This window comes from Taeniopygia guttata, chromosome 8 (genome assembly GCF_048771995.1).
Source record: "Taeniopygia guttata chromosome 8, bTaeGut7.mat, whole genome shotgun sequence".
Lineage (NCBI taxonomy): Eukaryota > Metazoa > Chordata > Aves > Passeriformes > Estrildidae > Taeniopygia > Taeniopygia guttata.
Window position 1 is genome coordinate 2,333,361 of NC_133033.1, and position 22,736 is coordinate 2,356,096.

A 22,736-nucleotide genomic window follows, 5' to 3' on the forward strand; every position below is an offset into this window, starting at 1 on the left:
TTTTCAGCCTGTTGTGTTTGATACAACAGCTCCAACAAAGCCCAGGCAAATGATGTTTTCTTGTTCTTGTGTTCCTGTTTTTGTTTTCTTGTTCTTCTCTTTCCCCTTCTCCTAGTTTTGTTTTTCCCTGTATTTTCCCTCTTTGATCTGAAAATAAAGATGACAATCATTTTGTTTAATCATTTCAGCTTTTGTTTTACTAATTCCCACTGTGTCATTTTGATGGGGTGTGTGTATTTTATTTGTGCTGTAAGTAGTAATGTGATTTTAGTGCATTGTCTGGTTTTTCTAAGAATACACAGTCTGTGAGTCCTCTGGTTTTGCCTTGATAACTTTGAAAGTAGAATTACAATTAAATATGAGCAGATCTCTCAAAGATGTTCCATTTCTACTAATTTTGTGAGACTAAAAGGCCAGATAGAGAAATGAGGGTGAGAACCCATCCATGAGACACAAATCCATAGAAAATGAAGATATTTTGGGGATTCTTGCTGATTATTGACTTTTTGCTTGTTGTAGGACCCTTACCTCGACAAGTTCTTTGCACTTGTCCATGCTCTGGATGAGCACATGTTCCCTGTGCGAATAGGAGACATGAGAATTATGGAAAACAACCTGGAAAATGAACTGAAGAGCAGCATTTCAGCTTTAAATTCCTCTCAACTGGAGCCGGTAGTGCGATTTCTTCATCTCCTGCTTGACAAACTGATCCTTCTGGTAGTAAGACCTCCTGTCATTGCAGGCCAAATAGGTATTTTATTTAAGTTTTATAGAGAATTACATAGCTGAAAGTTTGACACTTCCAATTTTATCATATTTATGTAGAAGTAAAAAAGTCCATTTTTATGCTTTATTTTAGTGCCACTAATATACCAAGTGTCTCCCAGATAAAACATGCTGGCATCCAGATCTGGGGTGATATACACAGGAGCAATCTTTAATATTTAATGGAAAGCTTCTAAGGAGGACTGGGAATTTGGTGTCCAAATTGAGCCACAAGAAAAAGAGCCTGATTTTCCTGGATGCTCAGCATGTTTTTAGCACTGGAGCTTGTTAAACTGTCTCCATCCTGATAGAAAGTAAGGATTTCAGCCTTATTGGTCACCTTGGAAAATCTGGAAGTAGATGAAGTAGGAAAATACAGATGCTGCATGTTCCTGTTGTGGAACTGATAACTGCCAGCATGAATAATCCCTTCTTTTGCTCCCTGTGAAGGGCTAAGCTCTGGCAGTACAAAAAATCTCAAGTTTAAGTCAGAATTAGATCTTTACCATTTTTAAAATAGCAGGTTTTGCTGGTTTTGTTTTTGTTTGTTTGGTTGGGTTTTTTTTTTTTTTTTTTTTTTTGTATTTTTGTTTTCTTGTTAGGAAACCTGAATTTGGACATGGTGGAATATAAGGATTTATGACTACTTTAAGAATACTTTAAAAATATTTTCTTAGCTGTATAAATTATTTATTTAATCTTTTTGCAAAATAATTTACCTGCATTTTTATTTTATATTTTAATATTCTCTCACTCTTTCAGTGTTCTGTATTAGTTTAGTTGGTTTATATGGAGTATTATGGACATTAATGACTGGATTTATTTAAAATAAGATTTTCATTATCTAGCTACTGTCTTCATCCTTAATTTTTCTAGAATATCTACTTCAGATTGTGTGTAGTTTTTTGTGCTTATTTTCAGAGCAGCTGTTTTCTCTCAACAAAATGAAATTTAATACAGTTTGTATTTTGGCTAAGGCTTAAATAGAGGAAATAATTAACTGAGAAAAGCATGCTAAATATCCAAAGAGTATTATCCATCAATTAAACAAAAACTTGCTCTTGTTACCATTGCAGCTGATGATGAAAGTTGGGCTGGTTCCAGAAATGGAGCCTAAATTCATTAAATTTATTATTAATGAAAGTGGCAGCTGATCACTGGAGCAGCTGTCCTGCTCTCAGGCTGGTCAGACCTGGTTCAAGCACCAGGCTCAGTTTGGGATGAGAAATGCTTGCTAGGCTTTGAGAAGCCCAACCATTTACCCTGTAGGAGGTGGATGAAGAGCACATTTAGGATTTCCCCTAATCCTAAATGCTGCAGTCTAAACCAAACTCTTCCCTTTTTGCTTTCAGTGAACCTGGGCCAAGCATCTTTTGAGGCGATGGCATCGATCATAAACAGACTTCACAAGAATTTGGATGGCAACCAGGACCAGCATGGCAGGAACAGCCTGCTTGCTTCCTATATTTATTATGTTTTTCGCCTACCCAACACCTATCCCAACTCACCATCACCAGGTAGCTCTTTGTTTTGTTTTTTTTTTTCATTTTATATCAAGTTTGTTAAAAGAAGGCAGAAGCCACTTGCTGGCAGAGGCTCCTGAGCTCCAACTGTGTGGCTGCTTCCCTGCAGGGCCCTGTTATTAATTTGCCACTGTAGCCACTTAAAAATGAGTTTAATTACTGTTAGTTGTGTAGAGATTCAATTATTTGATGATTTTAAATAAGTGTCACTACTGAAGGATTGTGAATTATGGCAGAAAACTGGGATTTAAGGTTTTTTCTATGAGACAGGTGTGATGCACTCCTGGCCTGTCATGTTTCCCAGTCCCCTTCACAAGAACTTTTATACTTTAATCAAGTCCCAACAAAAGTTTAAACACTGGCTGGATGGAATAGATATCCAAAGTGTATTATCCATCAATTAAACAAAGACTTGCAATTGATGACCAAAGTTGAGCTGATTCCAGTAATAAAACCTAAATTCATTAAATTTATTATTTATATAATATTTTACATATTTTAATGCATGTATGTATATATATATACATACTTACATATATACATAAACATGGTTTTATTTTTATGTATACATATAAAATATAGAAATTATATATTTAAAGCAGGAGTGTAAAATACTATAAAACACATGTCTGGATGCAGGAGGGAAGCAAATTAATCCCAGACTTGCTGAGAGCAAGGGATGGGAAAGACGTGGCGTGAGTGACAGCCATAAAAAACAAGTTTTGGAAGGAATGTTCATGCAGAGACTGGGAAAGCTCTGAGAGGTGTTGGGGAGGTTTTGTACCTAAAACTGTGCCCACAGTTTGAGTATGAGATCTGCAAAACATCCTGTTAGCTAAAGACCATCCCACAGGGAGCCTCCTGCTTCCCAGTGGATAAAAATCAGTTTTTTATTCCTGTGCTGGAGTGACCAGGCAGGGCTGGGTGTCCTGAGGAGGTCTGGGTGATGGAGGATGGCCAGAGTGACCAGGCAGGGGAGGCCTGGGTGTCCTGAGGGTGAAGGATGGCCAAACTGACCAGGCAGAGCTGGGTGTCTGATAATAAAGAGCTGAGAGGTCTGGATAATAAAGGATGGCTGGACTGACCAGGCAGTGGAGACTGGCTGTCCTGAGGGGCTCTGGGTGATGGAGGACGGCCAGACTGACCAGGGAAGGGAGGCTTGGCTGTCCTGAGGGGCTCTGGGTGATAAAGGATGGCCAGACTGACCAGGCAGGAGAGGCCTGGTGTCCTGAGGGTTGAGTGATGGCTGGACTGACCAGGCAGTGGAGGCTTGGCTGTCCTGAGGGGGTCTGCGTGAGGGATGGCCAGAGTGATGGGGCAGGAGAGGCCTGGTGTCCTGAGGGGCTCTGGGTGAGGGATGACCGGACTGACCAGGCAAGGCTGGGTGTCCTGAGGGGCTCTGGGTGATAAAGGATGGCTGGACTGACCGGACGTCCCCGCAGGTCCCGGTGGCCTGGGGGGGTCTGTGCACTACGCCACCATGGCCAGGTCGGCCGTGCGCCCCGCCAGCCTCAACCTGAACCGCTCGCGCAGCCTCAGCAACAGCAACCCCGACATCTCCGGCACCCCCACCTCGCCCGACGACGAGGTGCGCTCCATCATCGGCACCAAGGTACGGCTGTCCTCTCCTGTCCTCTCCTGTCCTCTCCTGTCCTGTCTTGGGGCTTGTCCCAGCCCCTCCTCAGCCCTCTCCCAGCAGTTGCTTGGAAATGTTTCTGACTTCTGGAGCCATCCTGGAGTGCTGTTTCCACAAGTGTGGGAGCTGAGGGCAGGAGTCCTTCTGGATTTGTCTCCCCCTCACTTTTTGCATGGCCAGCAGCCGAATCCTGAGCCCAGCTCTGTTGTGTCTCCCCAAACCTTGCACCCTCTTATCCCGCTCTTCCCTCCCAACTCCAGATTCCCTCCTCTCCTCTGCATTCAGCTGCTCAGGTTTCTCTACTCCTCGTGTCCAGAGTGGGTGTCTTGCACACAGCAGGAATATTCCTGCCCTCTGTGTGGCCCAGAGAGGATTTGGGATGTTTGGTGAGAGGCGCAATCTGGCCAGCTGAGCACAGAGGGTCTGACTCCCACACTGACTGCCCTCCCCAGAAAGTGATGTTCCAGTGTGGGTGCAGAGTATCCAGCATAGCTGTGCTCTGGCTTTTGAGGGATCATAAATCCATCTCCTCCTGCTGACTTCTGACTATACAGAACCACCACAGTTCCAATCTGAGCCCTTCATTTTGTGCCTAAAATAGGTGGGATGAGTCAAGACAAAGCCAAGACAAAGTTGGTAATTCCCTCCCTTGAGAGGCATGCCCAAGCTGCTTTGGGGTTTTCTTTTTTTTTTTTTTCTAATTTTTATTTTTATTTTTTTTATTCTTCAAATTGTGATAACTTCATCAGGGTGAGACTTTTTCCCACCACGACCTTTCACTCTTCCAGCACAGGTGGATTCCTGAGCCCTTTCAGGGAACTGTTAAATTCCTTTGGAAGTTTAGGGAGCAAGGTTGTTACCAAAACCACCACCCTGACCAGACAGGCTTGACATGGCTGATGCTGGGTTTTATAAGAGTAAGAAAAACACAATTTGAGGAAGAGGTTACCAATTTTAAATTAATAACGACATCATTTGCTGACCAAATAAGAGGACGAAGAATTGTGGGTAGGCAAATGATTATTTCTTACATCAAAGTCTAGACTTAGAAGTCTTGAAATATTTTGAAGACCACTTCAGTATCTTGCTAATTAAACAAGCCTGACCTTTTGTGAAATGCCACAGGCACTGATGTGCATATGGAATTTACCCAGGCTATCAGAAGTTTAACGTGTGCTGGCTTGGTGAATAATGTCACAGTACAAAATAAAGAGAGATTTTCTTCCAGAGGTGTAGTCCAGGTTTTAAAGGAAAACCTGTCCTGTGGATAATTGTTGAAGGAAAAGTTTCCTTTAGGGTAGTCTGAGCATCAGGAATTAACCTCAGTCTGGCTATACAGACTTTTGGTTGAGTATTATTATTTCTGTTTCTTAATATCAATAGACAAAAGTAAGACACTTTCTGAAATGCTGACATGAGTAAAAAGGTGCAAAAATCCCTGTTGTTTCTCCAAGTAATGGCTTAAGGAATAGATAGATTCTAATTTGAAGTGCAGCTTCCCTGTCACAGGAAGTTTTCTGCTTTAGAACAACTCAAATTGTGGGTTTTTTTGTTGTTTGAGGGAGGTCTTCAAAGTCGAGTTTAGAGTTATTTTTTATTCTAATGTAAGGTGTTTAGGGGTGTGGTTGGTGTAAGTGCTTTAAGTCTCCCTTTTCCCTTGAGTCTCCCTTATCTCCTCTTACTTCATTTTGAAAACTCTTTACAGGATTTGGAGGATTTCTGTTTATTGTCACAGCAGAGGAGGTCTTAAATCTGTTTACTTGTTTTGCCATCATTTGTGAATTGAAACCATGTAAATTTCATTCCCTACTAAAGAAAATTTATTAAATGTCTCAAAAGACATGTTTAAAGTCATCCTGGAATGCTGGAGATGTGCTGGGGAAAACCCAGAAGATGTTGTGGAGTTCCATCGCTCTGCCAGTGGATTTGCACAGATGTGGGTTATGTTCCTGCACAGACCCAGCTGCAGGCTGAACCCCAGGGGCAGCACAGAATTTAACAACAGCTTTGTGAACTTTGGAGTGACTCTGCCAAGCAATAAGGAGCTCCTGTACTCTTTTTGTTTTCTGAAGAGGAAATAATCCTTCCCTTTCAGATTTTTCCTAAACTACTTTTGCTTCTGCAAACACAGTGTGTGTTTAATTGTTATCCTCAGACAAGATTAGGAAACCCTGAGAGAGAAATGTGAGGGGGATAAAGGCATTTTCAAAATTAGACCTGATTTTACAAAACAAGAGCTTAGTTCAGCATTCTGCAAAGACCTTTCGACTTTAAATCACTGTGAGCAAAACAAAGCATGTTTATGGGGCTGAGCAGGGCACAGGGCTTTGATTTATTCCTGCCAAAAAGTAATTGAGATTAAAACACTCTCCTTATGTGCTCAGTATTTTTTTTATTGGACATCTTACGCAAAATTACAGCACTGCTTCAAGGAGCTTGGTGGATTAATGGTTTGAATCCCAGGTTACAGCTCTCACGCCAGGTTCAACCTTGAGGTGGATTTTAGTTTGCTGAGAGAAATAGATGATTTGGCTTGGTGGACTTTGTAGCTGATGCTGATCACTGGGATGAAATGGGCTGCACCTTTGCTTTGTATATTGGGAAAAAGCCCTAAGTCGGCACAGAAATGAGGATGAAAGCTCTCGCTCAGGTGAGGGTTGTCAAAATCGATGCGTGGTATTTATAAGGAATTGTGTATATCAGAGCTGCTTCCTGGGACCCAGGGAAGTCCACTCCATCCCCCTGACTGTTCCTGATTTGGGAGCAGCCTGGGTGACAGCACAAGTTTAAATTTTTCCTTCTTCCTAAGTATCTCGAGGAGAAGAGAGAAGAGAGAGGAGGGATCCACAGTAATTTTGCCAAAATGATCCATTGCAGTAGAATTTGGAGTACAGGCTAGATTGAGCTTTTGAAAAGCAGGATGGTTTTTCAAATGTTTTGCTTGGCAAAACAGATTGGTTCCAGAAAAGGTACGTGCTCTTTCCTCTCCCATGCCCGAGTGTCCATGTGAAATCCTGTCCAAAGGTTATTCTGCCAGCAGTGCTGGTCTTTCATTCCATAAGCAGGGAACCCTGTGAGGATTGACAGTCAGCCTCTTCAGTTTCTCAGAATTTCTGTAAGAATTGTAGAGCTTATGAAATCCAGGCTAACCTGAAGGTGCTGGAAACCTCAGAGAGCATCCTCACATGTCAGCACCAGTTTTCCTCTGTCACAGTGTAAATCTCACCTGGCTCCATGGGAGTGGGTTTAAACTGAGCTAAAGACAAGTGGGATTTTTCAGGAGGAGGAGAGTTTTTGGGTGTCAAGCATTCCAGACAGGACAGGCCAGACCAGAGCTGTTGACAGGATTAATGTTCTGTATCTATGTGAGATATAAAATAATACTCTGGACTCGATGTCTCGACAGGCACCTGAGAACTCAGGTTCTAAGTGCTGATGTGTTTGCAGTGTACCCACTTTGATTGCTTGTAAGGACTGAACTTTGACTACTGTATGGCATGCAACATGTAATATTTCTTTCCTTTCCCAACTGCTTTCTGTCACATGCCCAGGGCTTGGACCGCTCCAATTCCTGGGTAAACACTGGTGGTCCAAAAGCAGCCCCATGGGGATCCAACCCCAGCCCAAGTGCAGAGTCAACACAGGTGGTGTCTTCCGTAGAGGTTTTTCTGCCTTTGTTTTCTGTGATGTTTCCCTGTAGAATATCTTCCTTTCAGTGCATATTCCATTTTTGATGGTTTCTTTTATTTATTTTTTTTTGTAATTGTTTATTTGAAAACTTTTCAGTTTGATTTTATGAATTCTCATCTTCTCCCCCACCACCCCACCACACTGCATGAAAAACCTCCGATCGCGTGAGCGTGTCCCCTCCTTTCATTTCAGTGGTTGCTGGTCTGTGAAATGTAAATGCTGTGACTGCTTTTGTTTTCTTTTTTTTCTCTTTCTCTCACACTAGTTTCAGCTTCAGGTGGAGCACATTTCTAAGTGGGAACATTAATCACAGCTTCATAGTTTTGTCCATGTTTGCCATTCCTTTCAATGTCGTGAGCCATTTTGCCATTCTCATCAAGCATTTAGTACTCATCGTCCAGTAATCCTTCATGACTTGTTTGAGTGGAATATTGTGAACCCAAATTGATTGCCACATATGAAATTCTCTCTTAAAACATGTCCATTTGAGTGCTGGAGGCAGTGATTTGCCAGGGCCAATTGTATTGTTCTGTGTTGCAAAGTATGAAAACTTTACAGCAGCTTCAGTCAGGAAGAGTTTATTTAGCCCCTATTGCCTGCTGCTCTCCACTGCATGGTTGCCTTGAACATACCTCTCAACTGCTCCTCCTTCCCAGTTTATCAGCCTTCCCAAAATACAGTTCAAGTTTACTTGCTCTCGTGGCAAATTATTTCCATCAGAAGCAGAACTTGAGTGATTTTCCCCTTGCCCGTGGCTGTGGGTACATCCCCCCACGCTTAGCCTCTGTGGATTGAGAGGTATGGGCTGAAATTCCAGATATTACCTGTGCATGTTGATAAAATGCAACGATGGAAAAGTTTCATGCTTTGCAGCATTGTCTTTGTACATCAGAACATGCAGTCCTTTAAGTAACCTATATGTCTTAAAACCGATCAGAATTGCTGTCGTTTTGTTTAGACCCAATCTGTAAATGCCTAAGAGTTTGAGAATGCTTAAAAAAACTGTAAAAACCCTACAGTTGGAAGAGTATTTTTGTAAACGTTCTTTGTCCTTGAGCTGCAAAACCCATCCACGGCAAACTTTAATGTCCTGTCATCATTCATTCATCTCCACTCCGTAGGCTACGGATCGAAGTTGTAATCGTATGTCTTCGCACACTGAGACGTCAAGTTTCTTACAAACATTAACAGGACGATTACCAACCAAAAAGGTAGATTTCAGTGGAGACAATTGATATTGTGGGGCAGGGAGGTCAAGTCATTCTGAAAACATGATGCAATTTATTCTTTTATTTATAGCCTGATTATTTTTTTCCCCCCCGAGGTCATTAGAAACTGCTGGTGCTTAACACCTCTGAATATCCAGGCTGTAGGGAATGTGAAGTATTTGAAGTTGAATTGGGAAGAATTAAATGATCAGGAGTTGCTTGTCTGATTTAATGGCCATAGTGTTTGAGGCCAGTTTATTACTGGCTTTCAAAAAATATGAATAGCACTGTCTAGACACGTAAATGATGCATTTTGTGTGCAAAATGAAAATGTATTGGATGGCTCAGCATGCTGAGCTCACTTATCAAGGTGTTAATCCAGAGAGACTCCAGAAAGGGAATGGGAGTCACTTTGAAAGTGAACTCCCTTAGAGGAAATGAGGACCTTGTAAACAATGTCAGAAAGGCAAAATGCCAGAGATTTTGTGTAAAGAAAATGTGGCCACTGCCACCGTCAGTCTGTGGGTTGTTCCTTTCCGAGAAAAGAAATCCAAGAGCTGTTTGAGCCCCGTGTTTCTTTCTTACTGTTTAAGTCCTTTCTCACAGTAAATATACATTTTTGTACAAATCACTTTATATATCCACTTTTTACTCCTTTTTCCTGCAAAAATCAGACCAGGCAGAAAGGTAGACTTTTAAAACTAAACTAATTTAAGCACCAACCTTTTTTTAAAATTATTATTTCTTGGGGGTGGGCAGAAAATTCTTTTGACGCTTGAGATTCAATCCTGGAGCGAGATGCTGTGAAACGTTTCTCACATCACATGTCATAACCTCATCCCTCATTGTTAGCTGGGGATTTCTTTATGGGATGCCACCGCTGCTGTCATGTCCTCAGTTATTTAGTTTGCTTAACTCATTGTTTGCCATACTTGCCACGGACCGTGCTGACATTTCTCATGGGGGCTGTGTTGGGAGCTGCTCTGGAGGCTCGGGCTGACTCTGGGTTTGACTCTGTAGCTTTTCCACGAGGAGCTGGCCCTGCAGTGGGTTGTGTGCAGCGGGAGCGTGCGGGAGGCGGCCCTGCAGCAGGCCTGGTTCTTCTTCGAGCTGATGGTGAGCAAACACCTCCCTGATATCTCCCAGCCCCTGCTTTCAAACAGAACCAGCAACAGCTGCAAGTGGCTCTGCTGTAATTTATATCCCCATAGGTGAAGAGCATGGTGCATCATTTGTATTTTGCTGACAAACTGGATGCGGCGAGGAAGAATCGTTTCCCGGAGCGCTTCATGGATGACGTGTCTGCACTGGTCAGCACAATTGCTGGTGATATAGTCTCCCGCTTCCAGAAGGTGATGGCAAACAATTACACTGAGCCCAGCTCGGCCACCAGCCCTCCTGCCTCTTGTTTGCTTGAAAACACACTGTGTTCTTAATCTGCTTCCTGGTTTTCTCTTCCTTCTCTCCAGGACACGGAAATGGTGGAGCGGCTCAACACCAGTCTCGCGTTTTTCCTCAATGATTTGTTGTCCATCATGGACAGAGGATTTGTTTTTGCTCTTATTAAGACCTGCTACAAACAGGTGATTGCAGATAAACATTGTGGCTTAACTGAGCCGTGGCAGAGCCTGCTACTGTTAGATTTCTCTGGACAGACAGTAAAATATGGACATAGTTCAGGTCTTCTTAGAGCAAGACATTCTCAGAGGTGATTTAGGGTTTACGCCTCTCTGATTACACTCTTAACTGTTAATTAGGAGTCACTCCCTGGAGTAAATGGACGTGCAGCAGGAAGGCAGAAATATTCCCTCTGCTCACCACGTTCAGAGTAATTGAATCAAAAATTAGTGGGAGGTTCTGTGAGGGAGCTCAGACTGTCATGGTCTCTTAAGGACACGGTGACCCTGGGTGATCATATTGATCACTGAGCTCCTCTTCTGTCCTTTGGGGCATGCAGGGTGTCCTTCCCCATAAGGAGGGCACCTCATTTGAGTGTAACAGGGAAATCACCCTGAACCACAAAGTTTTGTTTGACTACAAACATCCATTCTGACGCTGTGTACAGAGGAGATAAAGGATCAGTGAGAAGTGGGACTAAGCATGGACTCATTTTCCCTTTAGAGTCTAAAACATTTTCTGTAAGGGGCAGAAGAACAGCAAGAGCATTTAAGATTTTAAGCTGCCTGCTGTATATTACATATATTATGTGTCATTAATTGTATTTTTATATATAAAAGATACATGTATAAAAACCAACCTGCATCTTGGAGCTGTTAGTGCATCACACTGGGGTACTCACAACTCCCTGCTAAAATCAATAGGATGTGGGAATTACAGAATCAAAGAATGGTTTGGATTGGAAAGGACCTTAAAGATCATCTTGTTCTAGCCCCCAACAGGTGAAGTCTACAGTTCTTCATTTGGTTATTTAAATACAACTGGTGTATAGATTTTGGATTGAGAGATATGTCTAGGATGTATGTGGCTCCTGCACATCAGGGACTGAATTTCTGGCACAAAAAAGTGCTGTGGACATGGGTGTGACCATTTAATGACACCAAGCTTTCCAGTTCTTGCTTTGGGAGTGATTTTGGGTGGGCCAGGAGGGCTCACCTTGCAGTTACACTCTTTTGGTGCTGACTGCAATGCTGTGGGCTGGATTTTCCAGGTGTCTTCAAAGGTGTATTCCTTAACAAATCCAAGCAACCTGGCATCTCTGAAGCTGGACTTCCTGCGCATCATTTGCAGCCACGAGCACTATGTCACCTTGAATTTACCCTGCAGCTTGCTGACACCACCTGCATCTCCATCACCATCTGTGTCTTCAGCCACTTCCCAGGTACTGAGAAATTTGGGAAATACAAGTTGAGCTTGGAGCTGAGAATGAAATCCTCTGAGGCAGTTGTATTATTGTATCTTCAATCCCCCTTGCTAATATTTTTGGAAGTGTTTAGTTAGAAAATAGTTTTTCCTGCCACAGAGGTTCTGATTTCTTTTGATCTTTTATTGATGAGAAAAGAGTGCCCATATCCCTCTCCTGGTAGTGACCATACACTGTCCTTAGGGATCTGGTCCCCTCTTGTATTGGGCAAACACAAATAAGTAATAAAGGAAAATACTTTGTCCAGTTGCCCTTTTCTGGCAACACAAGGGATTTCTGAGCTCCCTGCAGCTTAGTCCTGGCCTGCTCAGAAAAAGTAATTTGAATTAGTGTGTCATTCAAGTGGATTAATTAGTTGCAAAATCACATTAACTAAATCAATCAAAGCCTTCTTCAATGTGAATAAGAGCATCTTTTAACCAATCCACTTTTAAAGGTTATTTGGTTTAATTTTCCTAACAGGGGAAGACAATAATAACAAACAGAATTAATGGAAGGGTTACTGAGCTGGGATGGAATTTAAGTGTAGATGTGCCTTGATCCAAACAAAAAAGGGAAAAGGCATGAGGTTGTCTTTAATTCTGAAAACTGCTTCTTATGTATTACCTAAGCTTTGACTTTTTTCATGATGCAGCTTCTGAAACTTGATTTTTTCAGAGTTCTGGGTTCTCCACCAATGTCCAAGACCAGAAGATTGCAAATATGTTTGAGTTGTCTGTGCCTTTCCGCCAGCAGCATTACCTGGCCGGGCTGGTGCTCACAGAACTGGCTGTCATTCTAGATCCTGATGCAGAAGGGTAAATCTTCACAAAGTTTTGTTTTTCAAAGAGCTTTCTGTAATTCCAAGCAAATGATGGATGCAAAGAAAGTCCTGGCATGGCCAGAATTTATATAAATTAGTAAGCTATGATAAGAAAACAGTGATTGAAGAATCTTCTTTCTTCTTGCCCCTTCTGTTTCTTCCTTATCCCAGACTCTGTAAACCTGATTTCAGTCACATTTTTCCAGCTGAGAAGAGGGAAAGAGGTTCCTGCTGGAGCCCCCAGATGCCACAGGGGCACTGCTGGAGCTCTGAAAGGAAAATAGCTTTTCTCAAATGTAACAGGAAAATAATTTCCAACATTTAGGAAGCCTGTCTTGCTGGTAGTTTTAAATGTTACAATATATTTTGCCAGTGGTTCTCACAGCTCTTTTTAACTGTAAATTGCGCATTGATGAGGCCCCTGTGGGTTACACAAATAGACAAATAGAGTCAAGCATGCAGAGTTTGTCAGTGACTCGCCTGGCTTGTGCAGCAAATAATTTTCTGCTGTAGTCCTGACATCCAGTCTGTTCCTTGTGTTATTTAGGGCTGTCTTCTGCCTTGCCTCTTTAAAATGGGTTGCAATGGAAATTATTGATTGCTTCCACAGTCTTGAGTTCCCTCACAGACATTTTTCTCAAGGTGGACTCAGAAATATCGGCCGAGTCAACAAATGCTGATGATTCATGGTTAATTCTGCCCCTTTGCCAAGAGGTCTCTGGAGTTAAACATTCATTCTGTTTCCTCTTGGAGAAGAAAGTGATGCCATAAACTGGAATATTTTCCTGTATATATACATAACACACTGCAGTCCCATTTGTTTGTCCTGAAATGGAAAAAGCAGCAAATCTTTACCCATATGTGCTGTCTGCAGAAATCCTTTTTGTGCCAGAGGAGCATCCTGCTCACTGGTTAGAAATCAGGCCCTGTCTCTGACTCTGCCCTTGTTCTTCACAAACTTTCTGTTCTCCACCTGCCAACCAAGCCCTTAAGCCTGGCCCAGGATGGTAATTTCTGCACAGAGGAGCTTGCTGGTGTCCACTGGGGACACAGCTCCTCTCTCAAACCTTGTCTAGCCAGAAAAAGGCTCCTGGTACCAGTTAGCTCTGAAGATCATTTTGATCCAAGCTCCTGAATTTGGGGGCAAATGTATACCTGTAAAACATTTACTTTTTTACCGTTTTCCAGAAAAACCGGGAGTTTGAGGTTTGTTGATTTCTCAAGCTCAAAACCCTCTGCATTTCTCTTGGTAGATCTTTCAGATAAAGTAAACCGAGTGTGTTCAGATCTTGTCTTCCCTTGCTGTGAAGACTTTTAACAGTCACACATGATCACCAGAAGAGAGTTCACACTTGCCTTCCATAAAATATTGTGGGCAGCACTGGAAGAAACTCAGAATTGTTCCCAGTTCATTATCCTGCAGCAGGAGTGGAAAGGGATGTTAATCTAGTTGCTGATTGTGTTAAGAGACCTGCTTTAAGCCTTGATAGATAACCCAGAGCTTTAAATGTGTTCTGTCCTTGCTCTTTTTGCTCCATTATCAGGATATGTTTAGTTTTAGCTCATTTTATAAGAACTATTTGGATTGAATTGGACAAGAGAAGGAGTCATCTCCTTTGTGCCCAGAGGTGTGTGTTGGATACATCCCTCAGCGTGACAGGGTACAGAGCAGCCCTGCAGAGCACCTGCAGCCTGAAAAACGGGACAAACAAAGCGTGCAGGGGAAGGGATCCAGCTGAGCGTGACAGTCCCAGCTGCTGGGTCCTGCACAGTTGTCTCTGCAAACACTGCAGGGGTGCTCTGGCCATCACACACAACACCCATGCTGCCCATCTTGGCTGAGGGTGCAGGCCAGAAGTGAGAAAATCAGAATTCAGCCCTCAGATTTCAGTGCCAGAGTTGGTTTTGCACAAGTGTGGGTGGTGTTGACAGAAATCCAGGCCAGGGCTGAGATAAGGGAGAGGAGGGAGGGAGGTGAGATTGATTCTCTGCCTTATCAGGCAGGAAGAGCAGAGGGCTGCATTTCCTCCTCTCCACCAGGGTCTGATCCACCACAGTGCCCACCCAGCTCTGGGAAAGTGACAAAGAAATCCATGGATCCCTAGGTTGGAATTATGCAGCATTGCTTGGATGTTTTCCCTATCTGCAGTTTTATGGCCTGTGGGATAGTTTTCCTTGAATTTTTTAAAACACCTTTTAGGTGCCACTCCTTCAAAATAGTACAAAGACTTTCCTTTATCCTTAATCTGAAGGAACCAGTCACTTAAATAAGCATTTCCTTCCTAGTTGTTAAGGTTCTTACTTAATTGCACAAACAAGCATTTGTAGGATCTCATTATGTCTTGATTAAAAGCCACAGGGAGGACCTGCAGCTCCAATAGCTGATGTCCTCCCAAGCTATACTGCTGCCTTATAGTCAACCTCAAACCCCCAAAAATCCAGTCAAAGCCTCTTTTTAACCAGAACTCACCTCTACTTTTCAGGTAAAGTGGATACTGCCTGAAATTCAGCACTTGTTTTAATACCTCAGGTCTGAACATTGCAGCTTATGTTTTGCTACTGCCTAATGTCTGAGCTTCCTTGGCTGCTTCATGCATGGGGTAAAGTGTCTTCTTGGCTGGTTTGCCTACAGAAGCAAATAGCTGCAGAGAGAGCCTGCTATTTGCTCTGGGAGAGTTTTGCCTCTGCGTGGTGGCTGAGGGGATTGAAAGGAGCAGAGTCCTTGAGAGATTCAGGGGAGTTTTTGTGTTTCAAGGAGGGTCACACGTGGTGCTCTATAGAAGGGCTCTGCCAGTGTTTGCATCTGAATAATGACACAAGCCATTTTGGCTATTTTTCCTTCTATCCCTTCATGTCTTTGCCACTTTTTATTCAGAATTATGGATGTGTAGTCTCCTGTTTTGGTTCAGTAATTGCATGGGGTAGGGTGGGAAGCTGAAGCAGAAGCTTCCTAGTCATTTGATTAAAGCAATGTTCTGGTTTAGGAGGGTTTGTCTCTGTGTAAATGGTGTTAAATAGCAACAAAAAAATAATACAATGAATAGTTTTACTAAACCCACTGTCCTCTCAAGTTTCTCTCCCTGTTTTCCAAATCCCCTACGTTTTTCTAAGACTTTTTAGTAGATCCAATGCTTCAGCATAGTAGTAGCTGGGACTTTGGGGGTTTTTAATGGAATATATGAGAGTGTTCACGTTATACTGAGTGTCCATTCCATGAGATATTTTTGCCTATTTTACAAGGCACAGTGAAAAACCAGCCAACCATCTGTAAAATCCATGGGAGATCAAAAAAACCCATGCAACGGCAGTTCGCAAGAAGTTAAAAATAAAAAATGGGATTTTTTTTTTTTCCTTTTAGAAGCCCTTTAGTAACAAAAGAGAGTTTGCTTTGAAGATATTAACTAATGTGCATGACCCAACTGTCTTTTAACAGTTTATTTGGATTGCATAAGAAGGTCATCAACATGGTACACAACCTGCTGTCCAGCCACGACTCGGACCCGCGGTACGCTGACCCCCAGGTAAAGGCCCGGGTGGCAATGCTGTATCTACCTCTGATCGGCGTGATTATGGAAACTGTGCCTCAGCTCTATGACTTCACAGGTATTCAATATTCTCTGCCTTGGCTGGCTTCTCACCAGACTTGGGTGTTTGGGTTATAAATTGAATTATGAACGCCTTCGCTATTGGACGGGGTTGTTTTTGAAATGCGATTTTGACGTTTTTTCATGTTTGTTTTCACTTGCAAAATGTGCCTTCAGTGCCTGTTAACACTCAAGCATTTGCCCACTTGTTGGCATGAAATAAAAAACAAGCAGTGCATTTTAGTTTACATCCCACTGGCTGATGTAAATGCAGAGCCACCTTCCATCTATGTCTCTGATCTGCTTAAAAAGTCACCCCTCACACTGTACCAGAGTCCCTAAATACAAAGGATAAGCAGAGTTCCTAATTCCAAAGGATAAACAGAATTCCTCTTCTTCCTCCTATCATGTGCACCAGCAGCAGTTCATTTTCAGGGGTGCTTTGCAAAGTGTCCCAAAGACCAGCACAGGTTATTTCAAACTGGGGCAGGGAATCCAGTCAGGAATAGTTTGGAATTTACAGTTTTCTTCTACATCCTCTGAGTTTCATGACACAATAAAGCTGCAAGAAGGGATTTGGAGTATTCAAAGGGACGAAAGGTCTGTTGTTAGAAAGGTTTCAGGTTGTGAGGCTGCATTTGGGAATCGCTTTCTTTGCTTTCATGGCCTCAAATCGTTGTCCTGTTCTTTGCAGGACCCCTCGAGTGGGATGATTTTCAGTTTGCATTCCCAGCTCAGTGAGACCAGCACTATGGATGGAGTCTGGAGGGTGAAGCCTTGATTTGGGGCTTGACTAAAGTCCTGTGTTTCTCTGCAGAGAGTCACAACCAGCGGGGGAGGCCGAGTTGTGTCGCCGTGGACGATTACGAGAGCGAGGGTGGCAGCATGATCAACCAGACAGTGGCCATGGCCATTGCAGGGACTTCTGTCCCCCAGCTCACCAGGCCCAGCAGTTTCCTGCTCCCTTCTTCGGTACAAATCCCTCTCTCCCCATTTCCTGACCCTCAGACTGTGTCAACCAGCAAATACTCAGCAGGTTCTGTGGGGGCCCACATCAGTTTGTAGTTGGGTGTCCGGAGGGGCAGCAAGGGGACAAACCATGTTTGCATGTTGCTGTGTGTGTATCAGAGGGGCATAAGAAAATGCCAAGGAAGGATAGGAATCAACAAACTTCATAAAGTGGGAGAATTCTCTTTCCTGATTAAGATTCTTCTGTTCTGAAACAATCTTTAAAAAGCTCTGTGAAGTGCAGTAGTCACTATGAGCTTTAAATCTTAAGAACAAATTCTACCCCAGGTAAACTCCACCTGGCTGAGGACAAGGAGAGGCCATTTTCTGTGTTCTCTGCACAGAGAGGGAATCCTGATTCTGCTGGCAGGCAGAGCCTCCCATTTCTGCCTTGTCTTGCCTTTACTCCAGGACCACGACCCCATTTTGCTGGGATTTAGGTGCACTCTCAGTGAGACTGATAGATGCATGAGATAACATGCAGCCCTTCTGCTTAACCCCTAAGCTGCTGAGGGTTTTACGGTTACCTCAAGGGAAGAAACTCACTCTGTGGTGATTGGAATGTGTTTCAGAGTGGCAGGCAGCACTCCACCTTCTCAACAGAGTCCAGCCGCAGCCTCCTCATCTGCCTGCTCTGGGTGCTGAAGAACGCGGACGAGAGTGTCCTGCAGAAGTGGTTCACTGACCTGTCAGTGCTGCAGCTCAACCGCCTGCTGGACCTGCTCTATCTCTGTGTCTCCTGCTTTGAGTACAAGGTACTGCCAAGCTGGAACCCCCTGGAGTCCCTCCTGGGCCCTGCTGAGGACCTTTATGTTCCCATCCTTTACACGACTGCAGAAAGGCATTTCCTGCTCTCTCCAAAGTATTTCCTGTATTCACAGTCCCAAGGCCAGGTTTTTCCCATGTTTACTTCCCAGCCATGTGAGTGTCTGTGCTTTGTTCCACTTCTCAAGCAGTTTGTGCTGCTTGCCCCTCATCTGGGAACTGCTGCAGTGCCACTTTGAAAAGAGAGTTTTCTATAGCAATGCTGGAATTTGAGTGTTTTATCTACCTACCAGCTTAATCTGTATTCCTTTCTTACTGCATGTCTTCAGATATTTTGAGTTGTTATCTCTTAGCAAATATCCCCAATTGAAAGAATCTTCCCTCATGGTTTTGTTTGGAATTTGCAGGGCAAGAAAGTGTTTGAAAGAATGAACAGTCTGACATTTAAGAAGTCAAAAGACATGAGAGCCAAACTTGAAGAAGCAATTTTGGGCAGCATAGGAGCAAGGCAGGAAATGGTCCGAAGAAGTAGAGGACAGCTGGGTAAGTAAAGGAGTCCTCTGTGCTATCCCCTTTTTACCAAAAGCTGCTCCTCACATCCCTAAAAATTATTTGCACCCATCTGTGGTGTGGGATACAGAGTCCCTTAGGAAAGTTGTTTGCAGCATCCTTCCCTGGCTCTGCAAAATCTCTACACCTCTGCTAAATTGCAGAGACTTTGTGTGCTACTTGATTGTCTTTTTAAGTGAGATCACATCTCATTTATGGGGTGTTCTTGCCTTAGTTTTTTTCTGTGTAGCGTCTTCTAGAGTGTCCTGTTCAAGGATCAGAGAGGAAAACAAACTACCTGATCTTGCTCTGACAGCTCTGAAAATGCCTGGATGTTTCTGCTGACTTAAGGAGACTTGAAGGAGCTGTAGTTGGGCTAACAGGCACCTTCTGGTGATTTCTACAGTTTGTAAAACAGAGTAATTTTTAGGAATACTCAAAATTCAAAGGGTGGCCCAGGGGTTAGGACAAGCATCAGAGCTGTGGTTTTGTCTCCTCTGCCACACAAGCCTGTCCTTGCGGGCTAAGGTGGAAAATAGTTTAGACTCATAATTAAGGAATCACTTCAGAGATAGGAACCTTGATTTTTTTCTTAATGTGGCCAGATTACTTTTATTACTTGAAATTCCCCTGCCCTCCCAGCAATGAGAATAAAAGATTGTCAGGTGGGAAAGGGGGGTGGCACCACCTTGAGAACATTCCTGGGTGCCAGTCGAGCACAGCAGTGTTGGAATGCTGAGGGTTGGTTGGCACACTCAGGCTCCTTGTACAGTCCAAGAGAGGGACTCCTCTCACCAGTGAGTGTCTCAGCTGCCTCTCTGCAGTGTCTTGTGCCACTCAGCAGTGACAGAATTAGGGCCATGTAACCATCCTGGGTGAGTGCCACAGAGCCTCAGGCTCTAGAAAATCATCTTTGTTGCCTCCTGCCACTTGTGAGCAGATCTGGAGCTGCTGCTCGTGCAGCTGAAGTGAGCATCAGCTGACTGCTGTTGTTTTGCTGTTACCCTGCAGAGAGGAGCCCTTCTGGGAGTGCCTTTGGAAGTCAAGAGAATCTGAGATGGAGAAAGGATATGACTCACTGGCGGCAGAACACAGAGAAGCTTGACAAGTAACTCTGCCTTATCCTTCTGCTCTACCCCTGTGCCAGGCCTGTGAGAGCAGGGTCCCCCTCCCCTCAGAAGGTCACTGCCAGCAGCCACTCAGCCCTTGTGCCAGCAGCTTTGAGCCCTCAGATGCACAGGGCTAACATTGCAAAAACCAAAAAAGCAAATAGCTTTTACTCCAACACTGCCCTCCCAACTCCTTGCCTTTCTGCTGTCCCTTATTTCCTTAGACTCCCAAATCAGATTTAAAGAGATTTATACAATCCATTACTGTCTTAAAACCCTGCCCTAAGCTGTAATTTAGAGGAAAGATCCATTAAGAGTTTCCACAGATAGCATTTGTATCTCATGTCATATTTCCTTTATTCCATAAGAGCATTCTGGAGTTCTCAAAGCTCGCTTTCCTTTCCTGTCCTAATCCATCACTTTGATTGTTTTTCCACATGTGCTGTGCTTTTAGAAGCCACAAACCAGCCAGGTACTGTAGCATTGGTGTGCAGTTCTTATAAATTGCCATTTTGTACATCTGCAGACTCAATCATCACAGCATTGTTTGTGATGCTTGGCAGAACTTCTCAGTGTGTATGTGTGCAACTGACTGGAATGAGCTCTTTTGGCTTATTACACCCATTTCCTTGAAAATTCCCTCTCTTGGTGTGGTTTAATCCAGAGGGCTCAGGAGTTGCGTTTGGGCTTTGCTGTGCACGTTTTCTGTCTCTTTAAATTGCAACCTGCAGTCTCCATCCTCCCAGCAAAAGAATTGTTCCTTCCCTAGGGAAGCAACCTCAGCCCAGGTGAAGTTCTGAAGAAACTGAGGAGTGGGGTCCTCAGACCCAGATGGAGATCAGGCCAAATTTTATCCTTGCAGACATTGGCTCCTCTTGGAATAGAAAGCAATTCTTCACAGCCTTTAGTTGTTTTGTCCCACACAAAAATGTAATTTCTCCTTATGACAAGTAATGGCTTTTTGTCCAAGGCTCCAGTCCTGTTGAGTCATTGGGAAAGCCAAATGACCAGGGTATTTTACCCTGAAGTGATGCAGATATAAATTCCAGAATCACACCAGCTTAGAATTTGGCCTGAAAGACTCAGCAGTTCACTGCCAACACTGGGTCTGAGTCCTGTCCTTCCCAGAAGGACCTCAAGTACACATTTAACAGCTCTGGAATTCCTTGATGGTCAAAGGATGGTGTCTTACCTCACAAAATGAGCTGCTTAGATAAAACTGCTTTCTAACCCCTGCTTGCTGTGACTGGGTCTGCTGTGTCCTGTGTGTGTAGGTAGAGCCTGGCCCTTTGAAACCCTATAAACAAGACTTTTCACTCCAAGGGCAGTGCACAGCTTGCAGCTGCTGTCTTTTTATGCAGATGGTATTATTTTATGTGGGGCCAGGTCCCAAAACTTCCAGTCCTGGAGATGTTGGAGGTGTGAGCCAGCTCCCAGAGCATGTGGAGTGTGGCAGGGAAGGGCTGCTGCAATACAGCTTCAAGAGACAGATAGTTTCTCCCTCTTTCTGTGTGTTTTTCCGGGATTTTGGTCACCCTCTTGCTGGGATTTGGCCTGGCAGGAGTCTGTCAGGGATGGCACCTACGGCAGGGCAGGCCAGGGTGGGGCTCTTTGAGTACACCCTGGATCTCTGCCCAGTGCAGCTGGTGCCACTGGAAGGGGCTGGTTGTGCTGAATTCCTGGAGCCACAAGTGTGAGTGGGTGTCTGGACTTTGCAAGGCTTTCCAGGAAAGTGAGTGCCTGGCATGGAACAGCAAAAACCGTATCCTTCAGCTGAGAGAGGAAGTTGTGCTTCAAGGATTACATGCAGTGTAGCTTGGAGAGATAAGATTGCAGCCTGGCAGGCTGCACTGTGCTGCTCCCAGTGGGAGTGCAGGTTCCCAGCTCGTGTAGCACCACCGTGTGTCCACAGCATAAAGCCACACGTCCTGTTCCTGGTTGTGCTGTCGCATGCCTAACGATGCTGCTGAGCCACTTTGGGCTTGGACTGGGCTTCTAAACTGTTGTTGTGTTCCTGGGAGAGTAGTGAAGTGTCAGAGAGCAGTGTGAGCTCTCCAAGCATGATGATCGTGAAGCCTCTGTAAGTCTGTAATTGTAAAAAAATGAGTTTTCCTTCCTGTCCTCTCAGGGGGTGCATTGAAATATCTTTGTGGTGTTGTCCAGTGATAAATATACAAACTGTAACTGGGAGTTTTCTGCTCGTGAGAGAACATTTTTGACTGGAAAATATGTAGGTCTGTTCCTTAATCAGGAAGTAATTTTACTTGTTTGTTTTCCCTGATCAGGTCAAGGGCAGAGATAGAACATGAAGCACTCATCGATGGGAATCTTGCAACAGAAGCCAACCTGATAATTTTGGATACTCTAGAGATAGTTGTACAGGTGAGGCTGATAAGAAAATGGAGATGTAATGGCATTACAGTCACCTGGCCAGGCAGCACTTTGTTAAACAAAACTGCCTCAGTGCTGAGGGAACTGTGGGCTTTCCCTCTAGCAGAACAATTTCCCCAAAAGTCAGAGCCTCACTGAGGACAAAGTATCCCCAATTCCACCTGATTTATCCAAGGATCAGGTGTTCCTCACCTGGGGGTTGCCTCAGAACGGGGCTGTTTGGCAGGCCCAGCTAAATGGGTAATTTCCTCTTGCAAAGGGCTTTTGATCTGAGCTATTTGCTCTCTCCCACATGGACAGGAACACAGGAGGTTCATTTTTCTCATGGAGTCTTGGTTTTCCATTTTCTCATGGAATCTTGGTTTCCCATTTTTCTTGTGGAGTCTTGGTTCCCATTTTTCTCATGGAGTCTTGGTTTTCCATTTTCTCATGGAGTCTTGGTGTCCCTTTGCAGACCGTGTCCGTGACGGAGTCCAAGGAGAGCATCCTCGGCGGGGTGCTCAAGGTGCTGCTGCACAGCATGGCCTGCAACCAAAGTGCCCTTTACCTCCAGCACTGCTTTGCCACACAGAGAGCTTTGGTCTCAAAGGTGAATCCCCTGTGGGAGCAGAAATCCACCCTGAGCAGCACTGAGGGAGGAAGGCGCTGTTTCTTCCTTTGGAAAGGGTCACTTCCCCAAGCAATTACTATTTTGGGCAGTATGAATTTTCAGCCTGGCCTGGTTTTCATGAGCAGTACCTGCATTTCTGCACTGTGGGCTTGGCTGCACCAAAAAGTGCAGCTCACACACCCTGGATGGGATGTGGGTTCCTGCTGGCTGGCACT

The 22,736-nt window shown here is 44.0% G+C and overlaps 1 protein-coding gene across 17 annotated transcripts in view; it reads left to right on the forward strand.

The window, feature by feature from the left end:
• The window catches only part of DOCK7 (dedicator of cytokinesis 7), a 95,255-nt gene that overhangs the window by 55,069 nt on the left and 17,450 nt on the right, over positions 1-22,736 (forward strand). For 4 of the 17 annotated variants that reach the window (XM_030278550.4, XM_030278539.4, XM_030278540.4 and 1 more), the window contains exons 20-37: positions 520-751; positions 2,118-2,282; positions 3,731-3,900; positions 7,476-7,568; positions 8,736-8,825; positions 9,843-9,938; positions 10,034-10,174; positions 10,292-10,405; positions 11,491-11,661; positions 12,361-12,500; positions 15,939-16,108; positions 16,907-17,061; positions 17,670-17,852; positions 18,270-18,405; positions 19,423-19,519; positions 19,975-19,992; positions 21,806-21,902; positions 22,366-22,500. In XM_030278550.4, the coding sequence (XP_030134410.4) occupies positions 520-751; positions 2,118-2,282; positions 3,731-3,900; positions 7,476-7,568; positions 8,736-8,825; positions 9,843-9,938; positions 10,034-10,174; positions 10,292-10,405; positions 11,491-11,661; positions 12,361-12,500; positions 15,939-16,108; positions 16,907-17,061; positions 17,670-17,852; positions 18,270-18,405; positions 19,423-19,519; positions 19,975-19,992; positions 21,806-21,902; positions 22,366-22,500 (2,403 nt within the window). Of the gene's footprint in view, positions 1-519; positions 752-2,117; positions 2,283-3,730; positions 3,901-7,475; positions 7,569-8,735; positions 8,826-9,842; positions 9,939-10,033; positions 10,175-10,291; positions 10,406-11,490; positions 11,662-12,360; positions 12,501-14,988; positions 15,106-15,938; positions 16,109-16,906; positions 17,062-17,669; positions 17,853-18,269; positions 18,406-19,422; positions 19,520-19,974; positions 19,993-21,805; positions 21,903-22,365; positions 22,501-22,736 lie in introns of those variants that run through there. The other 13 variants (XM_030278543.4, XM_012575321.5, XM_030278547.4 and 10 more) reach the window with 10 other exon arrangements.